The sequence below is a fragment of the Centrocercus urophasianus genome, unplaced genomic scaffold (genome assembly GCF_019232065.1).
Source record: "Centrocercus urophasianus isolate 14NV4802_14NV808 unplaced genomic scaffold, USGS_Curo_1.0 seq_34, whole genome shotgun sequence".
Taxonomy (NCBI): Eukaryota; Metazoa; Chordata; class Aves; order Galliformes; family Phasianidae; genus Centrocercus; species Centrocercus urophasianus.
The window spans coordinates 4,311,853-4,338,434 of NW_024884911.1; the positions used below are offsets into that span (position 1 = coordinate 4,311,853).

At 54.4% G+C, this 26,582-nt stretch overlaps 2 protein-coding genes across 5 annotated transcripts in view; both read left to right on the plus strand.

The window, feature by feature from the left end:
* FUBP3 (far upstream element binding protein 3) overlaps nt 1-10,900 on the plus strand; it is a 34,780-nt gene extending 23,880 nt beyond the window's left edge. For 3 of the 4 annotated variants that reach the window (XM_042830639.1, XM_042830640.1, XM_042830641.1), the window contains 7 exons: nt 233-374; nt 4,298-4,458; nt 5,273-5,346; nt 5,790-5,866; nt 9,436-9,507; nt 9,989-10,116; nt 10,618-10,900. In XM_042830639.1, coding sequence (XP_042686573.1) covers nt 233-374; nt 4,298-4,458; nt 5,273-5,346; nt 5,790-5,866; nt 9,436-9,507; nt 9,989-10,116; nt 10,618-10,626 — 663 coding nt within the window. In that variant the 3' untranslated portion in view covers nt 10,627-10,900. The remainder of the gene's footprint in view (nt 1-232; nt 375-4,297; nt 4,459-5,272; nt 5,347-5,789; nt 5,867-9,435; nt 9,508-9,988; nt 10,117-10,617) is intronic. The other variant, XM_042830642.1, reaches the window with a different exon arrangement.
* Nucleotides 10,901-19,607: 8,707 nt separating this feature from the next.
* Nucleotides 19,608-25,646, plus strand: PRDM12 (PR/SET domain 12). The gene is made up of 5 exons (XM_042830941.1): nt 19,608-19,821; nt 20,507-20,697; nt 21,460-21,615; nt 24,412-24,523; nt 25,264-25,646. Exons 1-5 carry the CDS (start codon nt 19,608-19,610, stop codon nt 25,644-25,646), a joined length of 1,056 nt encoding a protein of 351 aa, XP_042686875.1.
* The last annotated feature ends 936 nt before the right edge of the window (nt 25,647-26,582 follow it).

The window sequence follows — 26,582 nt, forward strand, 5'->3', positions numbered from 1 at the left end:
CATTTTAAAAAAGGGTTTTATCTTCCTGAGTCAGGAAGGCAGCCGTAGCCCACGTCCCTGGCATTGCTTTAAATTGCTCCTAAGTCTTGAACGTGAAAGTCCAAGAATATCTTAATTCAGTGCCATTGATTACAATGCAGTTTAACTTCCTTTATTTTTGTTTCTAATGTGTATTGAGGCAAGCAAAACAAAAAACCAACAAACCACTGACAGAAATTCTTTGCCTTCCAAGGAACGAGATGGCTTTGGAAGCTTGGCTGTAGCCCGGGGAAGAGGTCGTGGCCGTGGGGACTGGAGTGTTGGAACCCCTGGGGGCATGCAGGAAATCACCTACACGGTGCCAGCTGACAAGTGTGGCCTCGTTATAGGCAAAGGTAGGTCTGCTGACACTCAATGCTCAAGCTTCCAATTTTTCAGTCTGCCTGGCAGTTTTTTATGAGTGCAGTTATTTAGTGGCCGGTGAGTGCAGCGCAGGAGTAAGCTGGAAGCTCTCTCTGTTGTTTACCTTGTGGTGTTCTCAATCATCGTTGGACTCTCCAGGCCCTTGTTCACAATATGTGAGGAAGGCTGTTCATGCAGAGCTGACAGGCAAGCCTGTTACAACAAGCAGCTGGCTGAGAAAAGGAGTTTCATTTGCAGATCCTTTTTTAAAGAAACTCATTTAAAAGGCAGTTTGTCAGGGACAAGCAGGACAGTCATTTTGGCATGCGGCATTTCTGTGGGTGCAATGTAGTAAAATGAAAGATACATGAATGTGGTAATGACTGTAGCTGCTTCCAGCCATGAACCTGAGTTGTGTGATGAGTAAAGCAAAGGAGCAGGTTTGTCTGTGTCGCAGCTGACATGTGGGACTGGTGCAGAGCAGCCTGGTGCCCTGCCTGATCTGCACCTCTTCTTGCTCAGAGGAGTGTATGTTGCTTCCTAAGCCATTGAATTGCTCCATGCAAAGCACACAGGCGAGGCACCTGGCCTTTCTCTGAGGAACCTGTGTGCTGCCAAGTCACTCATAAAACCAGAGCATCTGCAGCAGTTGTTGTAGAGCATCAGGTAATGCCAGTAAGGAAATGAGAGCCAGGAATAGCTCTGTTGTTCTGAATTCTTACAGTGCTTTTGAGTTAAGACACTGACATATCAACGGAATTGTATTTAATTTTTTGTCTGCTTATTTCAGGAAGAATGGCATATGCCTAAACCAGCATTTAAGTAGTCACAGTTGGCTTTTAGTGTCAGCAGAGGTGAGACGCACAGAATAGGAGCAGATTAGCTGCCACAGTAAAGGAGGCAAAGGCATGAGGGCACTGTGCCATGTTTCAGTGGCACTTAGTTCCCTTCCATCCTGATGGGCAGGAGTGAGCTTGCCATCTCTTGCCACACAGCCCTGCTGCACCTCACCTGTTCCCCCTCTGGCCCCTGAATGCTTTATAATTGGGTGACTAGGGGCACAGGTATGCAACTCAGGCATGTCAGGTGTGTTTCAGATGTTTTTCTTTGCTGTAAACCTGCTCACAAGCCAGAAAACTTTTTCAGTATGACTCTTCCCCATTATGCAGATATTGCAGAGTGATTGCACTTTATCTCAGTGAATAGTCCAGCTGGGTAAAGATCAAGCAAAGCAAATTTTAAGCCCACGAGTGAGAGCTATATATATGGAAAAATCAAATTATAATGAAACTTTATTGCTGTATCCATTAGTCATCCTTAATAAAGGAACAGAAAAGGTCACTTGTTGTTCAGCAGTGCACTGAAGTGGAGCATTTGTGACTACAGAGAGCATGTGCTGAAAAGATAAATGCAGGTAGTGGAGTTAGATGTCCTAGCATTCAAGTGCAAGGCCCGGCACGGGCTCGCTGTGAGGGTGAAAGGTGGCTTTTTACCTTTGTTTCCACAACAGCTAAACGAGGATTCTTGCCCAGCCAGATCAGAAGCTTTCTGCAGTGACTAATTACTAGTTGTATGGTGATTTGAATGCTTGTAGCTTTGCAGTCGGTGCTCTTACAGTGCCTGTGCTCTTAAATACTGTTGCAGCATTCATTTTTTTGTCAAGTGAGTGATGGCTGTAGCATTGCCTTTTGGGGTCTGGGTTTGGATGGATGCACTGCAGTCTCCATTTGCTGAAGCAAGAGATTGTCTGATTCTTCTTGTTTCTTCTTCCGCTGCCTGTGGGGCATTATAAGGCAGAGGGGATGTTAATTTGGGGGTTTAAACAGTCACCAATAGCAACATCTTTGCTCAGCCCTGTTTTAGTTTCTGGGCAGTTTCTAGCTGGTAGTGTTTGTGTGTGTTTTTGCTGTGGCACAGAGCTTGGCTGTTAGCCCTCTGTACAATCCAGCCAGGTTCTGTGGGCACACACAGCACCTGAGCAGTGGTTATTTATTTACCTTGGGCCCCTGGATGCAGTGTATCAGATGTGGCCAGGTAACTGCTGCTGTGCTTCCAGCTTCGTGTCAGCACTGCAGAAGCAGGGAGAAGAGGGATGGGGAAGTTTGCCATAGCTTGGTCCGAACAGCGTGTGGGCTCCTTTCCCATGAGGATTGCTTCTTTGCTTTGGAGTTTGAGTCTTTAGGAGCTGATAAGAAGTTCCTGGCTCCCTGGAAATCCTGTACGTAGCTTTTTCCTCTAGAGGGTGGGTAGGTGCAGCTTTTCTTCTGTGAAAGACTCGAGGAAGGGTGGAGACAAGCACCATACACATGTCAAGTGCTTTCTCTGCTTGGTGGTGCATGGAAACAAACCGCAGCCTCTCTGGGCCCCCGCTGGATTTCCATGATAAATACAGCAATATTGACAGATAACGTGGCTGGCCTGGCTCTTGTCAGCTCTGCCTTTTAGCAGGTTTGATTAATTGCTTTACAATTTCACGTCCAGCTGGGGGGCCACTCTTGGATCACTTCTGCCCCCCATCAGGTAGAAGAATGGAGCGGGGCTGTGAATGCGGCTGCAGACAGCCACCATGTGCCGAGCGGCCGCTGCTTTATGGGGGCAGATGAGCTCCTTCCAGCCCTTGCAGCATCGTCTTGGCTGCGTCACTTTGCACGCTGTGCTGGAAACTAGGGGAGTTTGGGATGGGAGGGGGCACCTGAGCATGTAGCAGAACGGAGGGTGAGGAGAAAAAGGGCACCGAAGTGCACACACGGGAGGTGGGAGCTTGCAGTCTGCCACCAAACCTGGAGAGCAAACCTGCAGGATCCTTCCTACGGCCCAGGAGGGAGCTGATGAAACAGCCCCAGCAGCAACCGGCTTGGTGGTGAGCAGAGAGAAAACTCGGCATCGACGTTCTCCTCACTTCCAGGCTGATGAGGATGCTTTGGATTTCAGTTCACTTTTGAAAGAGGAAACATAGTGGTAGTGTGCTGTGTGAGCTGTGAGCTGTGCCCCACTGTCCCGAGTTAGAAAGTTGTCCCACTCCTTTGTGATCTCAAGTGTTTGGGTGCCATTTTCCTGTCTTCCTGTCTGTCTGTAATCGCTCGCTCAAATTCTGCCTTAATGTACAAGGGCAGGAGGGCTCGGTGTGAATCTGCATCTGACAAAAGCATAAAATACAACGTTGGGGATTTGAGGCTCGATTTTGTGGCTTTCCCATTCTTGTCTGAAAGCGAGTGGCTTTGCTTTGGCTACACAGTACAATCCCTGTTGTCTGCTCAGGGATGTGACATGACTACCTTTTGTTAAATGCATCTTCTAAAATTCATTTAGAAAGAGTTAATTGCCCTTTGGCAACTTTTCCTCCTCCCTTCCCCAGAAAGGCTTTAAAATGTTAAAAAGGTCACGAGTCCATTACAATGAAACGAACAAGTGTCTGCAACATCCACAGTTTGTTTTTGAAGTTGTGCTGGATGTATAGAGATGGAAATGTGAGCAAAATTGAGGAGATTTTTAGAGACTCCTTTTAATTAAAAGCGAACAAAAAGCTCTGGTTACTTTACTTTGCTTTCCTTCCTGCTTACTGCCTGTACTTCAGGCTGGCAGCTTTGGTTTGTGATTTGAAAATTGCAAAGCCCTTTCCTTCCCGTTACCCTTTAATTTCTCCAGTTGAGTGGAGCTGGTCTGTAAGTTGTGTCAGCTTCCAAAAGAAGAATCGAACCATTGTAGTGTTGGCTGAAGCTTTTGTTAAGCAAATTTCATTAAGAGACTGGGAGCTAGCAGGTCTTCAGGAAATCGGCTCTGTGTTGGCTGAGGCTGCCCCGTGCTGCTCGAGGCACTGCAGTGCTGTGCTGTATCTAAATGGCTGTGTGCCATAAACGTCGTTATGCTTTTATGGAAAAAGATGCTGAATATCCTGCCTTGATTTTCTTCTCTTCAGGTGGTGAGAACATCAAGAGCATAAATCAGCAGTCAGGAGCTCACGTGGAGCTCCAGAGAAACCCACCTCCAAACACAGACCCTGGTGTGCGAATATTCACAATCAGAGGAGTTCCCCAGCAAATTGAACTCGCCAGGCATCTCATAGATGAGAAAGTTGGTGTAAGTCCCGTCTCTGTTGGTTTTGATCTGTCTCTTTCAGAAGTGTTTTCACCCATAGGTGTGTGTAGGCCTGGACTTATGGGGTGGAAGTGGAACACTGTGTACTCTTAACACTATTTAACTTCAAAACCATTTGCCTGTTAGCAGCCATCTTGAGCTTTGGCCCTTGAGCATCCATTGGACTAACTTTTGCTGTGGTCCTGGGAGGATCTGACTGCTGACATAATCAAGTGTAGTATGCAACTGTGCTAAGGCTGAGGAGGCTGCCAAGTGGGGTTTTGAAAGGAAGACTACAGTGTTACTGTGTGAAAATGACATAATCTTGGCGTCATAATCCTAAAAGTAACACTGAGCTCCTTGCTCCAGCAAATCCAGGGTGATGTTTATCTTCTGCTTAATGCAGTGCTGGGGTATTGAAGCTTAATAATGTCAGGCCAGAGTACTACTGAAGGGAGAAACTTGGGTAAAAGGAAGTAAGAATAATACTGAACTGGGGAATAGCAGAACTGAAAAGCAACCTTTGTGTTGAATTACCTGAGAGGAGGGGGCTTGGTACCAGCCTCAGGTTCCAAGCTATTCGGAGGAAAACTTCCAGCTGTGCTGGAGTCCTGTTAGCCCCTTTGTGGCTGGCCAGGGTTGCCTTTGAAGCTGAGCTCCTGAAGTGTGCTGACAGTCCTGAGAACTTCGTCCTTGGAAGATCAGTCATTTCAGGAGCTGGGGTTTAATGGAACATAGCCCAGGCTGTCTTCTCTCTGCTAACTATGTCCTCCCTCTGTGTAGAGCTGACATTAAATATCTCTGGATTCCATGGCAGGGTACCAGCATGGGTGGACCTGGAGGATTTGGTCAGAGCCCCTTCAACCAAGCACCCACCACACCTCATCAAAAGTAAGCTTCTGCATCTTGGCACAGATGGGTTCTGGGGAGTGGCTGGGAGCTGTAAAAGTCTTGAGAGAGGTATGGAGGGCATTGGGGGGGTGGTGTGCAAGTGCAGCCTTTTAAAGAGAGAGCTGAAAACTTTAAGATTGACTGCAGGAGGGATTTCAGCTATGGAATTGCAAACAAGGTAGGTATTTCTGTCTCCAGTGCAGTGAGTGTGGAAAGAAGCTGGAGCCTCACTTGCTGTTCAGTACCACGTGTCCTTGACTTCACAAACAGACAATTTCCATGCAGTTAGCAGCTGCAGCTACACGTTTCCTTCTGTTCCATGTTCCTGTTTGCTCAGCAGTTGCTGACTAGAAGTAATAATTTTGTTTCTTTGACTGACTTCATGCATATCTCCTCTTAAGTATTTTATTGTCTGCTTCAGCATGCCTTTTTATCCTCTGCAGTGGTCCTCAGGCGTTCATGACGCAGGGTTGGGGCAGTACCTACCAGACGTGGCAGCAGCCTGGACAGCAAGTCCCAAGTAAGTGGTTAAGGCCTGGGTTTGAGAAGGGCTGGTGTTCCCTTTGCCACCAGACACAGATTGAGCCATAAGACCACTTGTGTGCGGTGGTGTTAGAGCTTGGAATAAGCCCAAGTTCACCAAAACCAGTCATGCTTTTTGTGCACTTACCTGCTTGTTTCTGCTCCCTTTGTGGAGAAACCTACTTTGTAACGTTTCTGCCTTAAGCTTTCTCTTGTGAGGACTCTCCAGGCAAACACTCTCTATCCCCACTTCTCCCTGACAGGCAGACAGTGTCTGGTGCTGAGCCCTCCCATCTCTCTGCTTTTTAACTTATCAGTACTTGATATTTTTTTTGGTACGCATTCTTTATGAGCTCCTTTCTAATTCCCATACTGACAGAAAGGCTGGGAAATAGATGCAGGAAGTGGAGAAGAAAAGCGTGGCTCCTATCCTGCTTCATTCACACTGGCTGTAGTGGTGTCCTCTTATTTCCTTCTGGGACCTGATAACTGCTCAGCTTCTGCAGCACTGAAAGCATGGAGTGTGACCAGCCAGATATTAGCATTAAGATACAAGTGACAGTGCACAAATATCTGCAGTAGTGAGTTCAGAAGCTGAACCCAAATCACTGCTGCTCCTGGTCTTAGTCCTTTGACCCCTGACACAGTGAATCAAACTGGCTGTTGTTCTGCAGGGATCCAAGTGTCCACTTCCTCACAAAACTGTTCAAAATTCATCCAGTTGGAATGAGGTTTCAGAATAACTGACGTAGTGCTGTAGTGATGATGTCTGTCAGTAATGGCATTTCCCTGTCTTCAGCAGTCTGATGCTTTGAGCAGATTCCTAGTCGACTTGTTAATCTCAAAGCTCATGTGATGCACTGAGATGCCTTTCAGTGCTCTGGCTGGTTCAGCAATGAAGTAGGTGCTTAAGCTCAGTTTAAACTCCCTCTCTTTGAGGCGTCTGAGATGGAAGAATAATTGCTGTAACAATGCCAGCAACTGCATTTATGATTCCCTGTGACACAGCTGACATCTAATGTAAATGAATTTGTGCATATCTGAGATCTGGAAATCCTCAGCACTGTGTTTTTGACATCGTGCGAAACCCTGCATGGGACGGGGGGCTTTGCGTTAAACTTTGAGACAGTGTCTTTGGGAGAGGGCTTCTACTCCTCAGGAATTGCAGTTTAAAAATCAGTGCTCCTCTGTAGAGCTCTGGAGACAGGCAGAAAATCAGCAGCAGTTGTGCCTTCAGGATAGGAGATTGGAAAGAATTCTTGTTTCCACCGGAGTGGGGTTGTATGGTGCTGAGAAGGAGAGTTTTCCCACTGGCCTGTTAAAGAGTACAAATCACTGCTCACGTCCTTCCTTGTGCTCTCCCAAGAGCACTGAGCCTTCCTGAGAGGCAGAGCAGGAAGAAATGCAGCAGGGAAAGCTCTACAAAAAAACCTTAACTTTCAGCTTCACGTAAAGCCTTGGAATAAATGCTTATGAAACCTGCTTTTCTAATTGCCTTCAGAGATGCCTTTAGAAACTCACCTTGCGAATTTATCTTCTTCCTTGCCTCCCTCAGGTGTCCTGCCCTCCCCATCAGGCACTGGGAGAAATAATCTCTCATTTTATAACATCTGTGAGCTGTGTCTTGGGCTCACAGCCCTTGGCCTTGGAGCTTAGTGGTGTCAGAAGCCCAGATCCCTTGAGTTCCCCACTACCAGCACTGTGGCTTGTCCCACTGGCAGCTGCTCTGCAGTGCATTTGTGAGATTGGTGGTGGTTCCCAGAAGCCGTGAAGCATCCGGCCCTGCAGTGGTCATTTCCCTGTGTGGGGTTTGTGCCATCAGATGTGTTCTGGGGGCAAATGTTCAGTTTCTGCTGTTGAACGTGATGGAAAACGTCAGCTCACTGGTTTCATGTTTACTTAGGGTCCTCCATGCTCCTGTTGGTAGGCAGGCACACTGAAGGCAGTCTTTGTAAGAAGAGAGGACAGACGAGAGAACGCAGTGCTTTAAGCACACACCACTGCTTGCTTTTCTGCTGATCACAATGGTACTCAGGCCAGGTGGAATTCACCAAGGCATGGGAGGATTATTATAAGAAACTTGGTAAATACCTGTTTTTACACTGAGTTTCAATTGGAGAACAGGCTGGTGAGGGGGCCCTGCCCCGTGGCTCTGCTTTCCCCAGCAGAGCCGTCCCTTGACTCCCAGGGACAGATCCCAGAGTGCCCTCCTTGTGGGAGGAGGGGCAGCCCCCACCCCTACACATGTATTCAGATTTTAATTACTTCCCCCATCTTAAATTAACTGGCCAGAGAAACATTTTGCCGTGAAATGCATTTAGCTGCGTGTCCTTTCAGCCCGCTGCCGACTGTAATTCTCCGAGAAGAAAAGGCATTGAAGGAGGTCCTTTGTTGGCATTAGCAGGTGGACAGTTGAGGCAGCCTTGACCTCTGCCAGAAAAGGTCCTGACTTGTAGCGTTGGTCAAGTCTTTTAACCTGCTTTTATGCCCCTGGACAGGACGCTGCTGCCCTGTTCCCTCCACCCACTTCACACTCGCAGTGCATTACGTTCCTCCTCTCCCCCCACTTCAGAGCCCTCTGAGATGAAGCCGAGGGGCTTGGATGGGCTGTGAGAGCTCCTCAGTGTGTGTGTGTGTGTGTGTGTGTGTGTGTGTGTGTGTGTGTGTGTGTGTGTGTGCTGTCCTTGCCTGCTGTGCGTGCAGCAGTTTGTGCTTTCACTGTGCCTGCCTTCCTCTGCAGTTTTTTTCTGAGTGCTGTATTTTCTGTTCAGGGTTGGTTTGCTGCACGTCTGGCTGAGGGCTCTTTGCTCTGACTGCGGCCTCTGCAGCCAGCACGTTGGACTCTCCCCTCAACAACACTTAGACACACTGGCTTCACCACATCTTAGTGTTGTTTGAAGGAGGGAGGTTAGTGCTGGGTGCAGGCAGGCTTTGGCTCTGTGGGCTGTCCGTATGGCTCTTAGTGCAGTGCAGGAGCCCAGAGCCAGCCGTGCCTGCTCAGAGGGCTTCACAGATGCTGCTGCACAGGGTGGTGTTGGGACCGGTGGCTTGTTGAGTGCTGACCACGTTGTACAGGTGGGCATTGCCACCAGGACTCCTTGGGATGTGTCCTGCTGCAAGAGCATGGGGTGCAGATGCAGGTGACTGCAGATGTGGTTGTATCCATGGCACCTCTGTGTGGAGGTTGAGGGGATAGGGCTCTGCTGTCAGGGTTTGAAGCCCAGGTCCCTGCAGTAGGTGTGAGCAGGCCGACAGCTTTGGGTGGCTGATGTGCAGAGCTAGCAGCTCCCAAACAGCGTGCTTGGCCTCGAGCGAGTCCTGACAGAGTGGAGGGGAGGGATGGAATTTGGCTTCGTGCCCCTCAGCAGCGCTCAGGTGAGATGGAATCAGGAACTTGAGTCTCCCCAAACTGAGAATGCCCAATGCAGTAGAAACGTGGAGGCTGAAGCATGGAATCCAGGCAACTGAGGTAGAGCCAGGGCCTGTCTAGTGGAGAGGTAGATGTCACTAGCTGGAAACTGTCACCTGTTCCATATTGACATGCCCCTTGTTGTCATCTTTGCACAGGCCAACAGAGCCAGCAGCAGAACAGCCATCCCGATTACAGCAAAGCATGGGAGGAATATTACAAAAAACAGAGTGAGTGAAACAGGGTTGTTGGAGATGAGGAAACTTTTGTTACAGAGTTCACGCTAATCCGATGACTTGCGTCTCCATCCCCTGCCATCATTAGCTTCCAGTCCTCTGCAGTTCCCTCCCTCCCTGCAGCTGGTGATGGTGCATGGTAGTTCTTCCACTGGAAGCTGTCGTGGTGCCTGCTGCTGGGCCTCAGGAGGGCTGTTCCTGCTGAGCTTCAGTGCACAGCAGAGCCCGTGTCCGTGCTGGGGAAGCATTGCACACACCGAGAATCGATGCTGACAAAACAAAACCCAGAAAGTTGAAGCTGGGTTGTCAAAAAAGGTAGGAATGCTCTGCACACAGGTGTGTGGACAGTCGTGGCCCTGCCTTCCTCCGCTCCGTTACGAGGCGTGCGGTGCCAGCTTCTGGATTTGCATTTGGCAGCCTGGGTTTCGTCTTAGCCAGCTGCTCATCCCTCCCTTTCCCTTTCTCTTTCCTCCAGGTCATGCTGCCAGCGCTGCTTCTCAGGCAAGCTCCCAGCCGGACTACACGATGGCCTGGGCAGAGTATTACAGACAGCAGGCCGCCTACTATGGGCAGACACTAGGGCAGGCGCAGGCCCACAGCCAGGTGTGTATTCACCCTCTGCTGTTACCCTGGGGGAGCTGGGTGTGGGGAGAGCCTTGGAGTGGTGCAGTGAAGCACAGAGGTGTTTTGTGGCTGGAGAAGTCAGGAGTCGCTCAGTGCATTGCGCTCTCTCAGCATCAGACCGACTTCCCTGTGCAGGGTGGATCTGTGGGGGGCACTGGGAGGCTGTGGGTTTATTTCCCCTGAGGGCTTTGCTCACCATCCCCAAGCCGTTCTGCGGCTGTCGGTGGGATTTCAGCACAGTGAACGGCAGCTTGAGGCCGGCAGGACGGAGCAGCGCTGTCCTGTGGGGCAGTTTGCCTTTTCTCTGGCAAGCTTGGTGCTTGGGTCAGGGCACGGCTGGGGGGCACCTGCCTGATGGAGGGGGGAGCAGAACCTCGCCTTGGTGGCACTGCAGCAGGGGAGCCATGGGCCGGGTGCTGGGGGTGGCTGGCAGAGGGGTGCTGGGTGCCGCGCTGACGTCCCGTGTCCCTGTGCCCACAGGAGCAGTAGAACAACGCCCTCACGGCCATCGTCGCTACTTGGTTTCTCCCTCGGAATCATTGTGGAAGAAAACCTTTTTGTAACAGAGGTTTCTAGATTTGCAACGTTTTGATGAAGACTTTTCTGTTTGTTTGTGAAACACTAGCTGTAGGATAATCCGTACTGAACTTTTCTAAGAATCAGGAGCAATTAGTAACGTACTAAACTTACGGACATGCTGGTAATTTTGTTTCTAAATTTGTACAAAACAGCAAAAACAACAAAAAAAAAACCAAAACAACAACAACAACCATAAACACAAAACCCTCCGGGATCCCCTTTGGACGGAGCGGGGGGAGCTGCAGCTCCAGCAGCGCACATTGGAGCTGTGACATTTCAACGCGTGCGGCCGCTGTTCTCCAGCTGGGGTTGGTTGGGTGGTTTATTTTTTTCTTTCTTTCTTTCTTTTTTTTTTTTTTTTCCCCCCCCCTGGGGCCGCGATTTCGGCGGGGCTGGGGGGGGGGGGGGTAACCCCTGCCGCACCAGAAAGAGTGGCTTGTAAGTCTTAGGCGATGTGTAACGAATCCGAATTGAAAACAAAAAAAAGAGAAAAAAGAAAAAAAAGAAAAAAAAAAAAAAAAGGATTTTAAACAGTATTTAAATATTCTTAAATATGTAAATTCATTAAATGTTTTACTTCTCGTTTTCTTGCATCTTTGATTTTTATTGCATTGTTGTTTTTTTGTAAGGAAGAGCAGTGCTGTGTGCTGGCAGGACGCTGCGAGTTCTGCGCTGTGCCCTCGGCTCCCTGCTGGGCTCTGAGGAAGGGGAACAGGAACACAGGGGCGGCTTTTTGGGAGCCTCCTCCTCCCCGTCCCGTGGCCACGGCTGCGTTGGTGGAGCTGAGACCTCCGAGCTCAATGGGAAAAAAAAAAAGAAAAAAAAAAAAAGAAAAGAAAAGAAACCTTCCTCTATGCTCTCAGAAATATAAATACTGTTATTTTTAATATGAAAGTGGATCTGCTATTGTGAGAACCTTTTAACAAACACTGTGGAGGCGCAAAGCCCTATCAGAGGTAGTAAAGCTATTTTTTAATCCCAAGGTGGGTTTGTTTCAGTTCTGTTTTTATTTTGGCTTTTTTTGTTTGGTTTTTTTTTTTTTTTTGTTCCTTTTAAATATTTTCCTATCTAATATTGTCAGATTGCCTAGAGAGAAATGAATCTAGTATTAACCTCCGTACGCTGAATGATGTTGATTTAATAAAAGAGATGCTATGACTGGCGCTGTCGGCTGTAGTTCCTTGTACAGATAACTGTCTTTAAAGGAGGAGCAGAATCGAAGCTGTTTTTTGCCTTTAGAGTTCCCTGCAGGACGTTCCCTTCTGCTCTGCACCCCAGCTGCCCTTCTTGCCTTCTGCCCCTGTTGTCCCTTACCATTGCGATGTCTGACTGTAAAGAAACCGGCGCCGCGCGATGCTGAGGTTTAAAACAGAGAAAAAACACACAAAAAAGACCCAAGAATCCGAGGCGCGATGTTCCTTTCGTTGGACTGGAGTTGCATTTTACACTCTATATAATAAAATCTCCACAAGGCGGCCTGTGGGCGAAGGACGGCGTGTGCTGTGCTGCGTGGGGCGGGGGGAGCCGAGCCCATCTGCGGGGCTGAGAGCCGGAAGGACGGAGAGCTGAGGAGTCTCTCAATGCACCTCCAGAGAATCGAGGGAGACAGTGAGCGATGGGATGGTAAAAGCCGCTCGGAAAGAGGGGAGAGGGGGGAAAAAAGGGCTGGAGGAGGACGCGGGGCTGCTGCTGGGAATTGGGAGCGGGCATTACCGAGAAGACTTCCTTCTAATTCATCTTCCGAGCTCTGTGCCAAAACAGCATTTGGCATGGTTCACAGGGAGCAATTGTGTGATAATGAACCCTAAGGTGTCCCTTAATTGAAGACTGAGTATTACGGATTGTGCCAATGGTCGTAAATGGCGCAGGATTGTGGGAGGATGCATTTTCTTAAATGTATCTGTAAGTACAGATTAGAGAGTCTCCCCAGTGAAATGCCCATACTATAAATTATGGAAATATCTCTTTCTGATGCAACCTTTTATTGAGGGGGTGGGGAGGCGAAGCAAATAGTTTGCGAGGCTTTGAAATTTGGCCTGTCATTAAGATGGTGCCTGCAAAGCTGGGTTTTCATCAGCAGTCTGGTGTCCTGGCAGGCTAAAGTGCTCAAAATGTTCCCAACTTCAGCTATTTGTTTTCCATTACCGCCGCCCGCTTGGGGCGCAGGGGCTGCGGCCATCGAAGCTCTGCTCTGCAAAGCCCTGGGGCTGGAGCTGCTGGGTGCCCCATCGCCTCTATGGGGCCCGGGGCCGTGGGTGCTGATACTGGGCGTGATGGGAAGGGAGAACCTCAAGGCGACGGGAGAATCCCAACTTGATGGGAGAGCTTTGTTGCGATGGGAGAGCAGCCATTGGTGTGAGAGCCCAGACGCGATGGCAGATGCTCGGTGTGATGGCAGGTCCCTGAGGTGCTGGGACGCCCTTGGTGTGCTGCAGGTCCATGGCGGCGCCTGTCGCTCTGAGGGCTGTGACTGAGGGGAGCCCTGCAGCCTAGGAGCTGCCACAGTGCCTTCGTGGTTCCTCCAGGAGGGAGCAGCCTCCTGCTCAGCTCTGCACGGCTGTGATCTCCAAAATGAAGTGGATTTAAGCTCTGATGGGATTCTCATGGAGGAAGGGGGTTCTGCGCTGCGCTGTGGGTGGAAGGTTTGGGAGCGGGAGGCGCTGGGCAGAGCTCAGAGCCCTGGGTTTGCAGCCACGCAGATGCTGCTCTATATTGGGCACCTCGATGGGCGTGGGGCTATTTTGAGAGCAGAAGGCAGGCTACTAAAACACCTGCTTTAATTTTGCATGATTCCAGAACGAACTGCACCGTGGCCATCACGAGTTGCACTGAAATGATGATCGAAGCAGACAGCAGGCACAGAACTTCATTTTTTGCTTGAGCACTCGAACGGGGCATCGATCGGAGCAGCGCTGTGCCTGCAGGAAGGTGGGTGGGAGGGGTGGCTGCTCCCAGCCTCGCTTTCCTGCACCCAGAGCCATTTTCCCACTGCAGCTCGGGGGCTCAGTGACCCAAAGGCGCACGGTGAGGTGCAGGGGCAGGTACTGTGAGCTCGGCACATCTTCCCAGCCTTCCCCTTATCATTGAGGAAATCCTATTTCAAGGCCGCTCTAAAGCAGCCTCTGATCTCTGCGCTGCCTCTAATCCCGGCCGGCCGGGTGCAGGTGCTGCGGGGTGGGGATTAGCGGTGCCGTCCCTTTGTGCGAGCCATCACTCAGCACTCCGTGCCCAGAGCTGCTCTCAGTGCTGGGGCCAATGGACAGGGAACGTGAAGTCGGTCCTGCGGTGAGCAGAGGCCGTCGCTCTGTTTGTTTTGCAGAGAATGGGGACGACAAAGGCTTTGGGGCTGACGAGCTCTCGTTGCCGTTGTCACCCACCCCTGCCTGCACTGCGTGGCCCCACAGCCCAACCCTGCTCACAGCCAACGATGGGCACGTGGTGGTGGAACGTGGGTGAGAGGGTGGATGCAGAACTTTGTGATGGGATGGGAGAGGGGGGGAGAGGGGGGGGGAGGTATGGATGGGGTGCAGGAGGTGTTGACGGGGTGAAGGATGCGGTGGTGGGATGGAGAGGTGGTGGTGGGATGCATGGCATGATGTAGTGCTGGTGAAACCACTGTGCTGTGCAGGAGAGACAGCGGTGGGACACGACTGCCCTGTCCTCAGCTCACAGATGGAGGGCGGGACACAGGCAGCGATTTTCCCACCTCTCCAGTCCCAAACCCTCTTTGCTCCTTCCTGTAACCTCGATCTATGGGGAGCCCCCTCAGCACCCAGCCCTGGGATGGGGTCCATACACGCTCCCTGTTCCGGGGCAGCTCTGGCTGCAGGGTCCCAATCCCCAGCAGCCTCGTGATGTGCCACAATCGCCCCTCATCTGCAGCCACCTGAGCTGTGCTGAGCGCTGGGATGGAGCCGGGAGTGCACAGATGGGCTCTTTCCTTCCCTGTTTGCTTTTGTGTACCGTGATCTCATCAAAATAATCCAGGAGTTACTACTTAAAAAAAAAAAAAAAGGAAAAGAAAGAGACAAGAAATGAAGCGGGAGCAGCAGGGAGAGCACTCAGCACCTCCCTCCACAGCTCCGCTGCCTCCCACGGAGAGAAACGAGGCAAAGAATGCCCCGAAGCTCCTTCAAGCAGTGCCATCAGCCCGGCTCCGGGCGCTGTGCTGGAGGCTCTCTGCACTCTGAGCGCCCTCGGGACCCAACCATCGCTGGCACTGCTCGGGGACACCCCGAACCCAGCCAGAGGAAAGGCTGAGCGAGGGCACGGTGAGGCTGCTCAGCTCCATCCCACGGATGCGGCACTTTGGGGACGGCCGCTTCGGAGCTCCCTACAGGGGAAGAGAAGCGGGGGACACGAGTGGCTGCCCAGCACGAGGCGTGTGCCCCCAGGGACACCCCCGGATGGCCCCATCGCACGGCCACGGGGCAGCACGGAGGGCTGGGTGTCCCCGGCCCCCTCCTGTCCCCATCCGCGGGCGCTGCGGACACGGGGAACATTTGGGCGCATTCCCATAACCGAGTGCTGCCAACTGCTGCCTCGCAGGGCCGCAGCCCCTCTCCAGCGCCGCTGTTTGCTTTGCAGCCCCCTTAGCCCCTATTGAGGCTTTTCAGCCCCGGCCCCTTCAGAGGGTTGAAGTAGGTAGAACCTGAGGAAGAGGCTATTTTCCTCCCTCCCTTTTGAGCCCTGCCTTGTGCCCAAAAGGCCCCCTTGTTTCACGCGTGCCAGTCACCTGGCTGGGCCCCCGGCCCCTTTCTCTCCCAGCCTCCCTTTTCTTTCTCCTTTCTCTCTTTTGACTTTTCCAGGAGCCCTCGCTCTCCAAACGAGCTTCAGATTGGATCCAGATTGAGGTCCCTTTGTCTTTCAAGGGTTGTACTAAGCTAATTAAATGTGATCCCAACAAATAAACGCCGATCTCCCCATTACATTCAGGCCTGCCTTTCAGGCAGCACCGGGCGGCCCCTCGCCCCCGCCCGCTGCGCGCAGGGTCCCCCTCATTGAGTCCCGGCCATTGAAAGCACTGCCAGGATTTCTTTTGTGCCGGGGGTCTCCGAGCCCTTTTTCCATCAGAAAAGACCCCCAAACAGCAGCTCGGCCTTTGTGAGTTTGCAAGCAAACGCCAAAGAAAAGCCCCCTGAATGCTTTAATAAATGACACATTTAGCAACTTCGGAGGCGCCTGGCTCCTGCGGCAGCCGCAGGGGTGCGGTGATCCCTCCTGCCCCGGCTCCCGCAGGGTGCGATGATCCCTCCTGCCCCCCTCCTTTCCCTCGGCTCCGGCCTATTTGCGGCGCGGGGTGGTGCAGGGGATGCGGCCGCTGCACCTGAGCCGCTCGCAGCTCCGCTCCCGCAGCTCGGAGCCGTCGATGGGGTCGGACGCGCTGCGCCACGCCGGCTTGGGGCACCGGGACGGCGGGCAGCGGGGAGGGCACCGCCCGGCTCTCGTCGTTGCGGAGCTTTTCGGCTCGGAGCCCGCGTGTCCCTTCTACCGCTATTGGTGGTAAATCCAAAATCGTCTTTAATGATTTTTCGCCCCCGCTGCACCGGCCGGGGGCCGCGCCGGACTTTTCTCAGCTCAACTAATATCTTTTTAATGACTTTGGGAGGGGGCAGAGCCGTGCCCTAGAGCCTGGATTGCTCCAAACAGATGTTGGGGCAGAGGGAGGGGGATGCTCTTCGCTGCCAGGGACTTTCTTCTTAGAGTTCAAACGAGAGGGGAGCTTTCAATCACCGCTAAAAATGTATTTCTCCCCACTGAACAATGGGCTCCTTTCTGCGCCCGGGGGGGAACTGCGCTGCGCTCGCGTTTCTGGAGCGGGAGACGAGAGAAACCGGAGGTTTTAGGGCAGGAAAACTCCGCTCCGGGAAGCGCTCCTCGCCGCGCCGCTCGTTTCGTAGCTCCGCGTCCCGCTTGCATTCGCTCTATCCTTCAAAAATCAAAACGAAAACAAATCCGCACGCGCCTCCGTGCAGCGGCACAACGACGGCGGCGATGGGGAAGCGGCAGCGATCCGCCCCGCTTCTGCCGCCCGCAGCCGCGCAGCGATGCGCGGATCCGACGCCGGGAGCGGCCGCGATCCCCGCTTATCCCGCAGCCCCGGAGCGGTCGGCAGCCGCGGCCCCACAAGAGTTAAATTTTAAAGCAAATCAAATTCCCATTGGCCACTGTATATTATCTCAGCAGTCTTCATTTGATACCTCTTTAATACAGAAAGGAGCTTTTCAAACCCCTTTTCTCTCTTTTCTCCCCGCCACTCTTTAAGAGCAATAAATGTTCAACTGCAATAACTATAAATCAATCTCAGCTCTGTTCAAATCCTATTCATGCGGAGGGCTGGAAGAGGGGAGAGAGCTCCCCCCTCCCCCCCACCCCCCAAAAAGCAGCTGCTGGGCTCTAATCTCCTTTCTTGCACTGTCATTCACCCTCATTTTTCCTCCATCACCCCATCCCTGCAATCTTTTCTTGTTTTGCTTTTCTTTTCTCTCTTTGCTGCATTATGATCCCATGTCTCCCCTCATCAGACCCCAACCTTGTCCAGATCCTGACCATCCCCTTGTAGGCTGTGAAAGAAAAGAAGAGTCCATGGATGTCAAATTGGTCTCAAAAAGACCATGAAAGATTGATTTGCTCCACTTTTCTTCTGCCTGACATTATTTCTGAGGGTCCTGAATGGGAAACCAGAAAGTCTGGGACTGGAATAAAGATGTTCTCTCTGTAAGGGGGAGACGGGGGGGAAAAATGCCCATTTACTCCTGGCCCATCAACCCTGCAAAACAGAGCAAAAGAAAAGAGGACTGTGGCTATTCAAAGTCAGACCAATATGTACACCTCCCAACAATATGCCAATATACTGAGGGCTTCTCTATTAACACCCATGAATATTAAAGTGCTCACTAAACGCTCAGAAGGAACTTTGGGAATATACACATGAAAATACAAGCGGCATTGTGCGGGGCTCGGAACAATGGGGCGGCGATAATGGCCCTTCTCTATTAACAGCCATGAATATTAAACTTGTTTCCTCCTAAATGTTAAAAAGGAGGGATAGCTGCGATATTAAAAAAGAGAAACGAGAAGGGAGGGCGGAGGGGGGGGTGGGGGGGGAGGGCAAAGCACCTACGGTGGGGAAAAAGGTTTGGGAAACAGCTGGGGATATTTAAAACCCAGCACAAAACGGGAGGATTTTCTTTTTTTCCTCCCACCTTTTTCCTTCCCCCCACCCCGAACCCCCAACTCGAGGAGGAGGCCGCGGGTTTTGGGGGAGGAGGGAGAAGGGGGGACATCGTTTTTGTCGCGGGACGAGGAGAGAGGCGATGCGGTGCGGTGCGGTGCGGGATGGAGCGCGGGGACTGCGCGTCCGCGGCGGCGGAGCGGCTCCACCTGATGCGCTGTGCGCGGAGCTGCCGCTCTCTTCGGAGCCCAGAAACCCGAAAACCAACCCGTTTATGCGTGCATTAAAACCAGCCCCGAGTCCTGGCAGGTTGCGAACCTTCCTGCCCTAAGGGAGCGTTGCCTTTTTTTTTCCGAGGAAGCGCATTCTGTAATCAACATTTTGGGTGGGTTTCTGACATTCGCGCATCTTCTTGGTGAGATGAATGGCAAGAAGCGATCGCACCCGGGCTGTAGCAGCGCTCCCCGTGCCGCCCTGCGCGGAGAGAGCAGCCCGTCGGGCTCACCCCGCTAAAGCCGCCGGGGCTGCGGGGTCCCGGTGAGTCTGGGGGCGGCCCCGGCTCTTTGCGGGGCTCGGAATATCGGATCCGGCTCTGCTGGGTGAATCTGGGGTCCGTGCTCTTCTCCCCCCGCCTCCCGGCCCTTTGCAGCCCCTCGTCCCCATGAAAATCAAAAGAACGGGGCTGCGGAGAGGTCTCTAAGCTCCGACACAGCGGGATCGGGTTTAAATCCAGGGAAGATTAACCCTTTGCTGAGCCGGCACGGAGCCCCGGGGGAGGGAGGGCAGCGCTGCTTCTGTGGGGACCGCTCTGTCACTCTGTGGGGACAAATGTGCCACCCTGGGGCCACCGGTGGCGGCGGAGCGCCCGGGGCTCGGAGGGAGCGGAGGTCGCCGTAGGGGACGGGAATAATTTTGGGTTCAGACGTAGAGGTGCTGCGGGCACAGAGTCCCAGAGATGGGGACCCGGTTGAGTTCCGCGGCGCCTGCCCGGTCTCTGCCCTGGGGACGCGGGGTTTGGGACCCGCTTGTCGCAGCCGGGGGAGCAGATCCCGATACGGGGCTGCCGGCCGCCCGCGTTTAGGGAACGGACCCCAGTGCTCGGGGTTCCGGGCTGGCACCGAGCTCCGTGCGTCTCCCCGAGTCCGCTCCCAGGAACCGAGAGCGAAAGCCGTCGAGGGCGGACGGGACCGCGTGGATCCGGTCCGCCGGAGCTCTGCCCGTTACCCCGCTGCGTCGGGGGCCGAACGGCTCGAAGAAGCAGTGTGTGGCGGCTTCGGGGAGGCGGATTTCGTTGTGGAGCTCCGCGGCCCCAAAGCGCAGCGTTTTGTCCCCGGAACGAGCTCCGGGGCCGGCTGGGAGACGCCGAGGGCGAAGCGGAGCAGTCGGAGCGAGTGGTGCCCGACGGGGCGGGCGGGCGGGAGGGGGTGCGGGGGGGTGCCGAGCCGGTGCGTGTATGCGTGTTTGTGTGTGTGTGTGTGGATGTGGATGTGTGTGTGCGGCTGTGTGTGCCGTGTCCCTCCCTCCAGCCACCCCACCCCCGGGAGGGGAGGGATGGAGGGGAGGGGGGCTCCGACGGCTCGCCTCGCTCCGGCAGCCCCAGTCGCTCCTCCAACGTCAGGGAGGTCATTAATAACCAATTAGGAGGGTCAATGAAGCTCATATATAGGCGGGCGGGAGCCGCCGAGCCGCACGGAGCCCGGCCGCCCGCCTCGCCCCCATGATGGGCTCGGTGCTGCCCGCCGAAGCCCTGGTGCTGAAGCCCGGCCTGAAGCCGCAGGGGCTCTCCCTGGCCGAGGTGATCACGTCCGACATCCTGCACAGCTTCCTCTACGGCCGCTGGAGGAACGTGCTGGGCGAGCAGCTCTTCGAGGAGAAGAGCAGCCCCAAGACCGCCTTCACGGCCGAAGTGCTGGCGCAGTCCTTCTCCGGAGGTGAGTCGCGGCCCCGCTCCCCCGGGTGTGTCACAGCGGCTGACGGCGAAAGAAGGGCTTTAAATTCATGTGGTTAACTCGGGCTTGACCTGAGAAAGTTCCCACTTAAACCGCGGGGGTGGGGGCCGGGGCTCCGTCCCCGCCGCATTCAGCCCCGCACAATGTCCCTTCTCGCGGCCCCGCTCCCTTTTCCCCCTCTCGGATTTCTGTTCCTCTCTTAATTTACCATGAAGGCTAATTCCATTTCCATTCACGATATGTCAACCATCTCATCTCCCCATTTTGTAAGAGGAATTCCTGGGCCCTTTTAAACAAGCCCTCGCGCCATTCAGCCGCAATGTACCGCTACAGCATTCCTAAAGGACTAATGAATTTAGAATTAGCAATTTCTTTCGAGTTGAGTTTAATGAATGCAGATCACTTTAACAGCGTGACAAATTGCTGGATGGGCCGAAATAGACACCATTTAACCCCCTTTCCCAGCCCCGCTCCCTGCCCAGCCAGGGCCGCTGTTCCCAGGTACCGCTTAATGCCCCGAGGGATCCGGGCACCGCTTTGGAGAGGCGCGGCAGGGCGTCGACAGGGCTCAGCCCGGGGCCGGGGGCACAAAGCAGCGCTTTGTGGGTGCTCCGTGGGCTGGGGAGGGCTGGGGGGCCCCGTTCTGACCGCGCTCCCGTCGCCGCAGAGGTGCAGAAGCTCTCCAGCCTGGTGCTGCCGTCGGAAGTGATCATCGCTCAGAGCTCCATCCCCGGGGAAGGGCTCGGCATCTTCTCCAAGACGTGGATCAAGGCCGGCACCGAGATGGGGCCGTTCACGGGCAGGGTGATCTCGCCGGAACACGTGGACCTGTGCAAGAACAACAACCTGATGTGGGAGGTAACGGTCCCGCAGGACGCGGGGTGGCGGCGCTCCGACCTGTGCTTTGTGAGCCCTTCCCCGTGCCTCAGTTTTCCCCAGCCTCCCCCAGGGCAGGAGCTCCGGAGCGCAGCCCTCGGGGTGTCCCCGTGCCGCACCGCTTTGTCACCTCCCGCCCTGTCCTTCCACAGAGCTGATGCTCCCGGCTGGCCGCTCCCCGCCGCGATCCCAGCGACACAATGGCTCTGCCGCATCCCTGCTTCGTCCCAGCCCTGCAGCGATGCTGTGGGTTTTGGGGTGATGTGAGCAGCCGGGTTGCTGCGGCTGCAGGGAGCGTTTTGCTCCCATTTCCACTTTCACTCAGCCCCAGACTCGCACTTCTTGTTATGACTGCCTCACGCACGGCAAAGCTCGCCTCACTTCTGCCGCTGCCCCACAAAGCGTAGCCCACAAGGACTGGCTCTGGCAGGTGCCTTCCTCCTTCACGCAGGGACAGATCTCCCCGAGGTGCTGGCGGCGCACCGAGCGGCCCTTTTGGGGCCACAGAACAGACGCGGGGAGCTGGGCTGCCAGGCTGTGCCCAGCCGGCTCCGCTGTGACGCGCGTCCTGCGCCGCGAGGCTCCGCCATCCTCAGCCCGGCGGCCGCATCTCCCCGAGGTCTCAGCCCCGAGGCCGTGCTGGCTTTGGGGACATTATCTCAGAGCATCCCCTGGCGCTGGGGCTGTGGGAAGGGCTTGGCTCGCTGCAGGCAGCGCCGCTACAGCCCTGTGCTCCCCTCCCAGGTCTTCAACGAGGACGGCACGGTGCGGTACTTCATTGACGCCAGCCAGGAGGACCATCGCAGCTGGATGACCTACATCAAGTGTGCCCGCAACGAGCAGGAGCAGAACCTGGAGGTGGTGCAGATCGGGAACAGCATCTTCTATAAAGCCATTGAGGTATGTGGGTGCAGAGATCCCACCCTGCTGGCCTTCCCTTGTTTTTGGGGCTGCTGCTGGACCGCTTGTGGGAGCACCCTGGCACCCAGACATATGGGGTAACGCCACGCATGGGCTCTGAGGAGGCAGCAAAGCTCTGTTCCCTCTGTTTCCTCTTGGCGGATGCACCGATGCGTGCTGTGCAGAGGGAGAGCAAACGCTGAGCAGGCTCACTTTGGAGCACAACATCTGAACAATCCCTGCAATCCCGGCACTGTTTCTCACCCTGTGGGCAGGAGCAGAATTCCCGTGCTGTATCGAGAGACAGGATTGAGTGTAGAACACCAACCCAAGCTGGGGGCTTCTGTGAAATCCAGGTGAAGGCTGCGCTCCGCTCTGCAGCTTTTACCTGGAGGTCACCACGGCTCTGGCAGTAAATGCATCCCCATGAACCACTGCCGCTGCAGTGAAGGGTGATGGCATCACAGGGATGTCACCAAGCAACTGTGTGGGTTGGAGAGGTGGGAAAGGGGGCAGCTCCATCTCACCCCACTGCTGCTGGGAGGCTGTCTTGGCTGGGCAGGAGCACGGGCAGCCACCCATCCCATGAGCAGGGGCTCCTGAGAATCAGCTGCTCCATGGGCAGCAGCGCAGCACTGAGGCAGCACCCCAGGGATAGGAGCAGTGGGGTGGGGAGGAGCTCCGAGCTGCTCTCCCTGTTCTGCACATCCCTTTGCAGGCTTTTGCTGTGCCCAGCTTTAGGTCCTGACGCTCCTGCGGGCAGCTGGTGTAGCGTTAGCGGCATTAGCTCAGTTTGTTTTGATTCTTACATCATGCAAAGAAGCAAAATAATTCCAGGCAACATCCGTGCAGCTGGGAGCACACCGTGTTTGTCATCCCGCACAGACCTCACCCTGCCCAGCCGTGGGTGGTGATGTGCAGGGTGTGAGCAGGGGCTTTGCACGGCCATAACCATCTGAGTGCAGGGGCTGCTGAGTTTAATTCCCTGTACGCAGACAGTTGGAGTGCTGAGAGCTCTGAGCTCTGTGCGGAGGGGATGTGGGGACAGGAGGTGCTGCTGTGCTGCTGCCATCAGGGCATGGTAGCAACTGGTAGCGGCTGCTGGCTCCAACTGTGCAAGGTTTGTGCACCAAAAAGAGAAGAAAAAAAAGGAGGGGGGTTTGGTTTTCCTTCTGAAAGGAAAACTCTGCTTGCTAATCTCTTAACTCAGAGCCACACAAATGAAATATTGTGGGGCAGAGAGAGAGGTGTTGCTGCAGCTCTAAGGTGACAAATCATTTTTAGGGGGGCTTCTGGTGCTATTTGGCATTCCTATTTTCATGTGTTTTTTGCCCGTTCCCGCTCATCCTTCCCAGTTTGCTTCTCCCATTCCATTCCTTGCCAATTCTAAATTGTTGCTGTTGGAAAACGCAGCGAGGGTGGTGAGTTTGGCCTCAGGTTGGAAAGCCGTGAGGCGCCGTGGTGGCACAGCTCTGGGCTGCGTGCAGGTGGATGCACTGCTGTGGGTGTGCGCCAGCCCCAGCAGAGCGCACACATCCACATGGACATGCACACACCTGATCCAGTGTGTGTGTGTGTGTGTGTGTGTGCTTCTTGAAAATCTTTCTAGCAATATTTCTTTCTATTAAAAAGAACTCATTTTCCATTAAAGAGAAAATGACGGCGAGGAACAGCACTGGTTTGGGACGGGAAGCGATGGTCTCATCTCTGATTCTGTAACCACAGTCAAGTCCACATGCTGAAATGTAAACATATGGAGCCAAAGCACCGCTGCTTTCAGGTGCTTAAAATCAGGCACTTCAACAGTGCTACGGCGACCTGACTTTCAATTCTGCTTCGTAGGGAAAAATGCTTTTCCTGAACTCTGCGTATGGGAAGCAAACCTCTGAAACTCAGTATTCTCTAAATTAGATCCTAATAATGCTAGGGACCTGCAAGGGGAAAAGATATGTATTTTTGTAGGGTGGTGTTGCTATGAGCATTGCCTTATGCGGCTGCTGTGGTGTGAGACATCCATCCTCTGGCCATGGCTGTGCTGCAGGGGCTGCTCGGGCGCTGTTCCTGGCAGCTCTCACTGCAGTGCGGAACCAGAACCCAAACATCAAGGGTGGGAGGAGTGCTGTTATCCCATAGGAACAGGGGCAGTGCTAAAAGAAAAGCCCTTCCTGCTCTCCGCTTGGGCTGGTGCAGGCAATGGGGCTTTGGAAGAGGCAGCATCTCACGCCTGGACCACGCTCTCCTGCAGCAGCCGCTGGGATCTCGGCTGGTTCCCTACGCTGGCTGAGCCCAAGGCTGCATCTGCATTTCCACCTGAATTTCTACTGCTGGGGAATGACCCTGCTGGGGTGGGAGATGCTGCTGTGTCCAGCTGCAGGGAGTGCCAAGGGCTCCATGCAGAGCACTGCGTATGGCACCATGTCCGATCTCTGTGTCATTGCTCCTTGCTGTGGTTTGTGGGCACACGGTAGCTTATTTCTCCATGTCTGTATGTGCTGTGCCACACCTCCATCTCCTTCAGCTATGGGAATCTGTGCCCCACTGCTGCTCCTTTTCCTGCTCCTGGACCTAGGGAAGACCGAGGTGCAGCTCAGTGCCATCAGTACATGAGTGCTGAGTGATGCCATCACTGTCAGTGTGATCAGCGCCGCGCCTGGCCCACGGCCTGGGGAGTGCTGGGGGTGTTCAGCAGTGCTGATGGCAGTGGGACCTTGCAGGAATCTGAAACGACTGGCTGAAGATGCGGGTAGAGCTGCTTGGTGTGCCACCCCAACACCCCCATCTGTGTTCCTTCTCCAGATGATTCCTCCGGATCAAGAGCTGCTGGTCTGGTATGGGAACTCGCACAACACCTTCCTGGGCATCCCAGGTGTCCCAGGGCTGGAAGAGGAGCAGAAGAAGAACAAACATGGTAGGTGACAGCAAAAACAGCCATGTCATTCCCTGCTCACCCCATCCCCAGCTTTGTGGCCAGGGTGGGTATGGAGCAGGGACTCACAGCTCTCTGAGGGCAAGCATACAGATCTCTGAGCAGCGCAGCATGTCCCATGGACCCGCAGCTCTCCACAATCCTACAGAAAGGAGCTGGTCAGCTTCACCCGTAAGACAGAGCCCATCTCCCCCAAAACAGAGCCTGCAGTTTGAGCAGATCCTCGGTGTCAGCATGCCCATGGCTGGGGTTGTGCCAGCAGCCACTGCCTGACCCAGTGTGGAGCTGCCAGGCAGGGAGGAAGGAGCCCCAACATGCTGTGAGGTGCCGGGATGCGCTCTTCTATTTCCCTGCTCTGCATTTATCGGTGCAAACCCTTCTTTCTCCACATAGCCAGTGCAGGAGGCTTTGGCACTCTGCCTGTCTCAGCAGCTCCCATGGGCAGGCAGTGGAGCTCCTGAGCCCTTTGGGAAATGCTACGCTCTGAGCCGAGTCCCCAAAGGGCTCTGAGCGAGCCCCAAAGCAGAGCCCAGCAGGGCTGGGGGAGAAGCTGGGGCTGAAGCAGGTCTGTTACAGCCGCAGATCCCCGCTCCTCGTCGCCTTCCTGCGTCACCACCGCTGTGGGTGCGGCGTGCAGCTGGGGCACGGGGCGGTTACTTATGGCTTAGGAATGGGGTGAGCCCAGAGGGCACTGCCTGACCGTTCCCCCTTGTTGCTCCCAGAGGACTTCCACGCAGTGGAGACAGGAGCCAGCACCACGGGCCGCATGCGCTGCGTCATCTGCCACCGCGGCTTCAACTCCCGCAGCAACCTGCGCTCCCACATGCGCATCCACACCCTGGACAAGCCTTTCGTGTGCCGCTTCTGCAACCGCCGCTTCAGCCAGTCCTCCACCCTCCGCAACCACGTCCGCTTGCACACCGGTGAGCGGCCCTACAAGTGCCAGGTTTGCCAAAGTGCCTACTCCCAGCTCGCCGGGCTGCGGGCGCACCAGAAAAGTGCCCGTCATCGGCCCCCCAACGCCTCCCTGCAGGCTCACTCGCCCGCCCTGCCCGTTCCCCATCCCGCCTCCCTGGCCCATCACATCCCCACCATGGTGCTGTGAGCCCTGGAATGGCAGCAGCACGCTTCTGGATGGCCGCTGCCCGCAGGCAAAGACTGGCACTGAGACGTGCGAGGAACTGGGAGCCTGTGGCAGAGAGGGGGGCAGAGGCAGGGCTGCTCTACGTGCTGAATCGCCTTGGCAGTATCACCGTTTCCAGGGGGTTAAGTGGGAAGGGAGCGTGGGAGGGCACGGCGGGATGTCCCGTGTGGATTTGCTGGTGCATTCGGCGCTGGAGCTGCACCTGGACGAGTCACTGTTCTACAGATAATTTGATAGGAGGAAAAATTGCTCTTGTCCCTTCTCCTCTGTGCCAGTGAGTGCCCAGCAGGGAGATGTGGCACAGCCCCGCTGCTGCCATCAGCGTTGTCTATGGCAGCTCTTCCCAAGAGACAGATTTCTCTCCCTGGCGGTCCCACTTCAGCCAAGTTGGGTTTTCCTCCCAGTCCCTGTAGCCCCAGCTGTGCCCTGGGGTTTGTCTGCAGGTGCCGTGGTGGAGGGGGTGAGCTGAGAGCCACCAAGGGACGGAACGCCTCCCCCGTGCGGGAGGCTGAGAGAGGCTGTGAGGCAGCCGAGGTCAGGCTGGATGGGGCTCTGAGCACCGCCGGAGCTGCGGGTGTCCCTGTTCACTGCAGGGAGGTGGACCAGACGGCTTTTAGGGGTCTCTTCCGACTCAAACGGTGCAATGACAGCCCAGCAGCCGACGGGGCGCCCCGCATTGCTCCCCGCAGCCCTGATGGAGCGCTCAGCTGGGACTTCTGCTGCCCTCTGCAGTCCCGCACAGCCCGGAGCAGCTCTGTACCATAATGCTAGGAAGGTGTTCCGCTATTCGTTATAAGTCTGAGGTGTATAAAGTTCTCACAAACTGTGTTTTACTTCCAGAAAAAAAAAAAAAAGGAAAAAAGAGAAAAAAAAAAAGGAAAAAAAAAAAAAAACCGT

What these genes read in the sequence shown, in the direction of transcription:
- PRDM12 (XM_042830941.1), top strand. Translation starts at nt 19,608, where the DNA reads ATGATGGGCTCGGTGCTGCCCGCCGAAGCCCTGGTGCTGAAGCCCGGC. An exon ending in GGCGCAGTCCTTCTCCGGAG is followed by an intron (nt 19,822 to 20,506) that starts GTGAGTCGCGGC and finishes CCGTCGCCGCAG; the next exon opens with AGGTGCAGAAGCTCTCCAGC. An exon ending in TCTTCTATAAAGCCATTGAG is followed by an intron (nt 21,616 to 24,411) that starts GTATGTGGGTGC and finishes TTCCTTCTCCAG; the next exon opens with ATGATTCCTCCGGATCAAGA.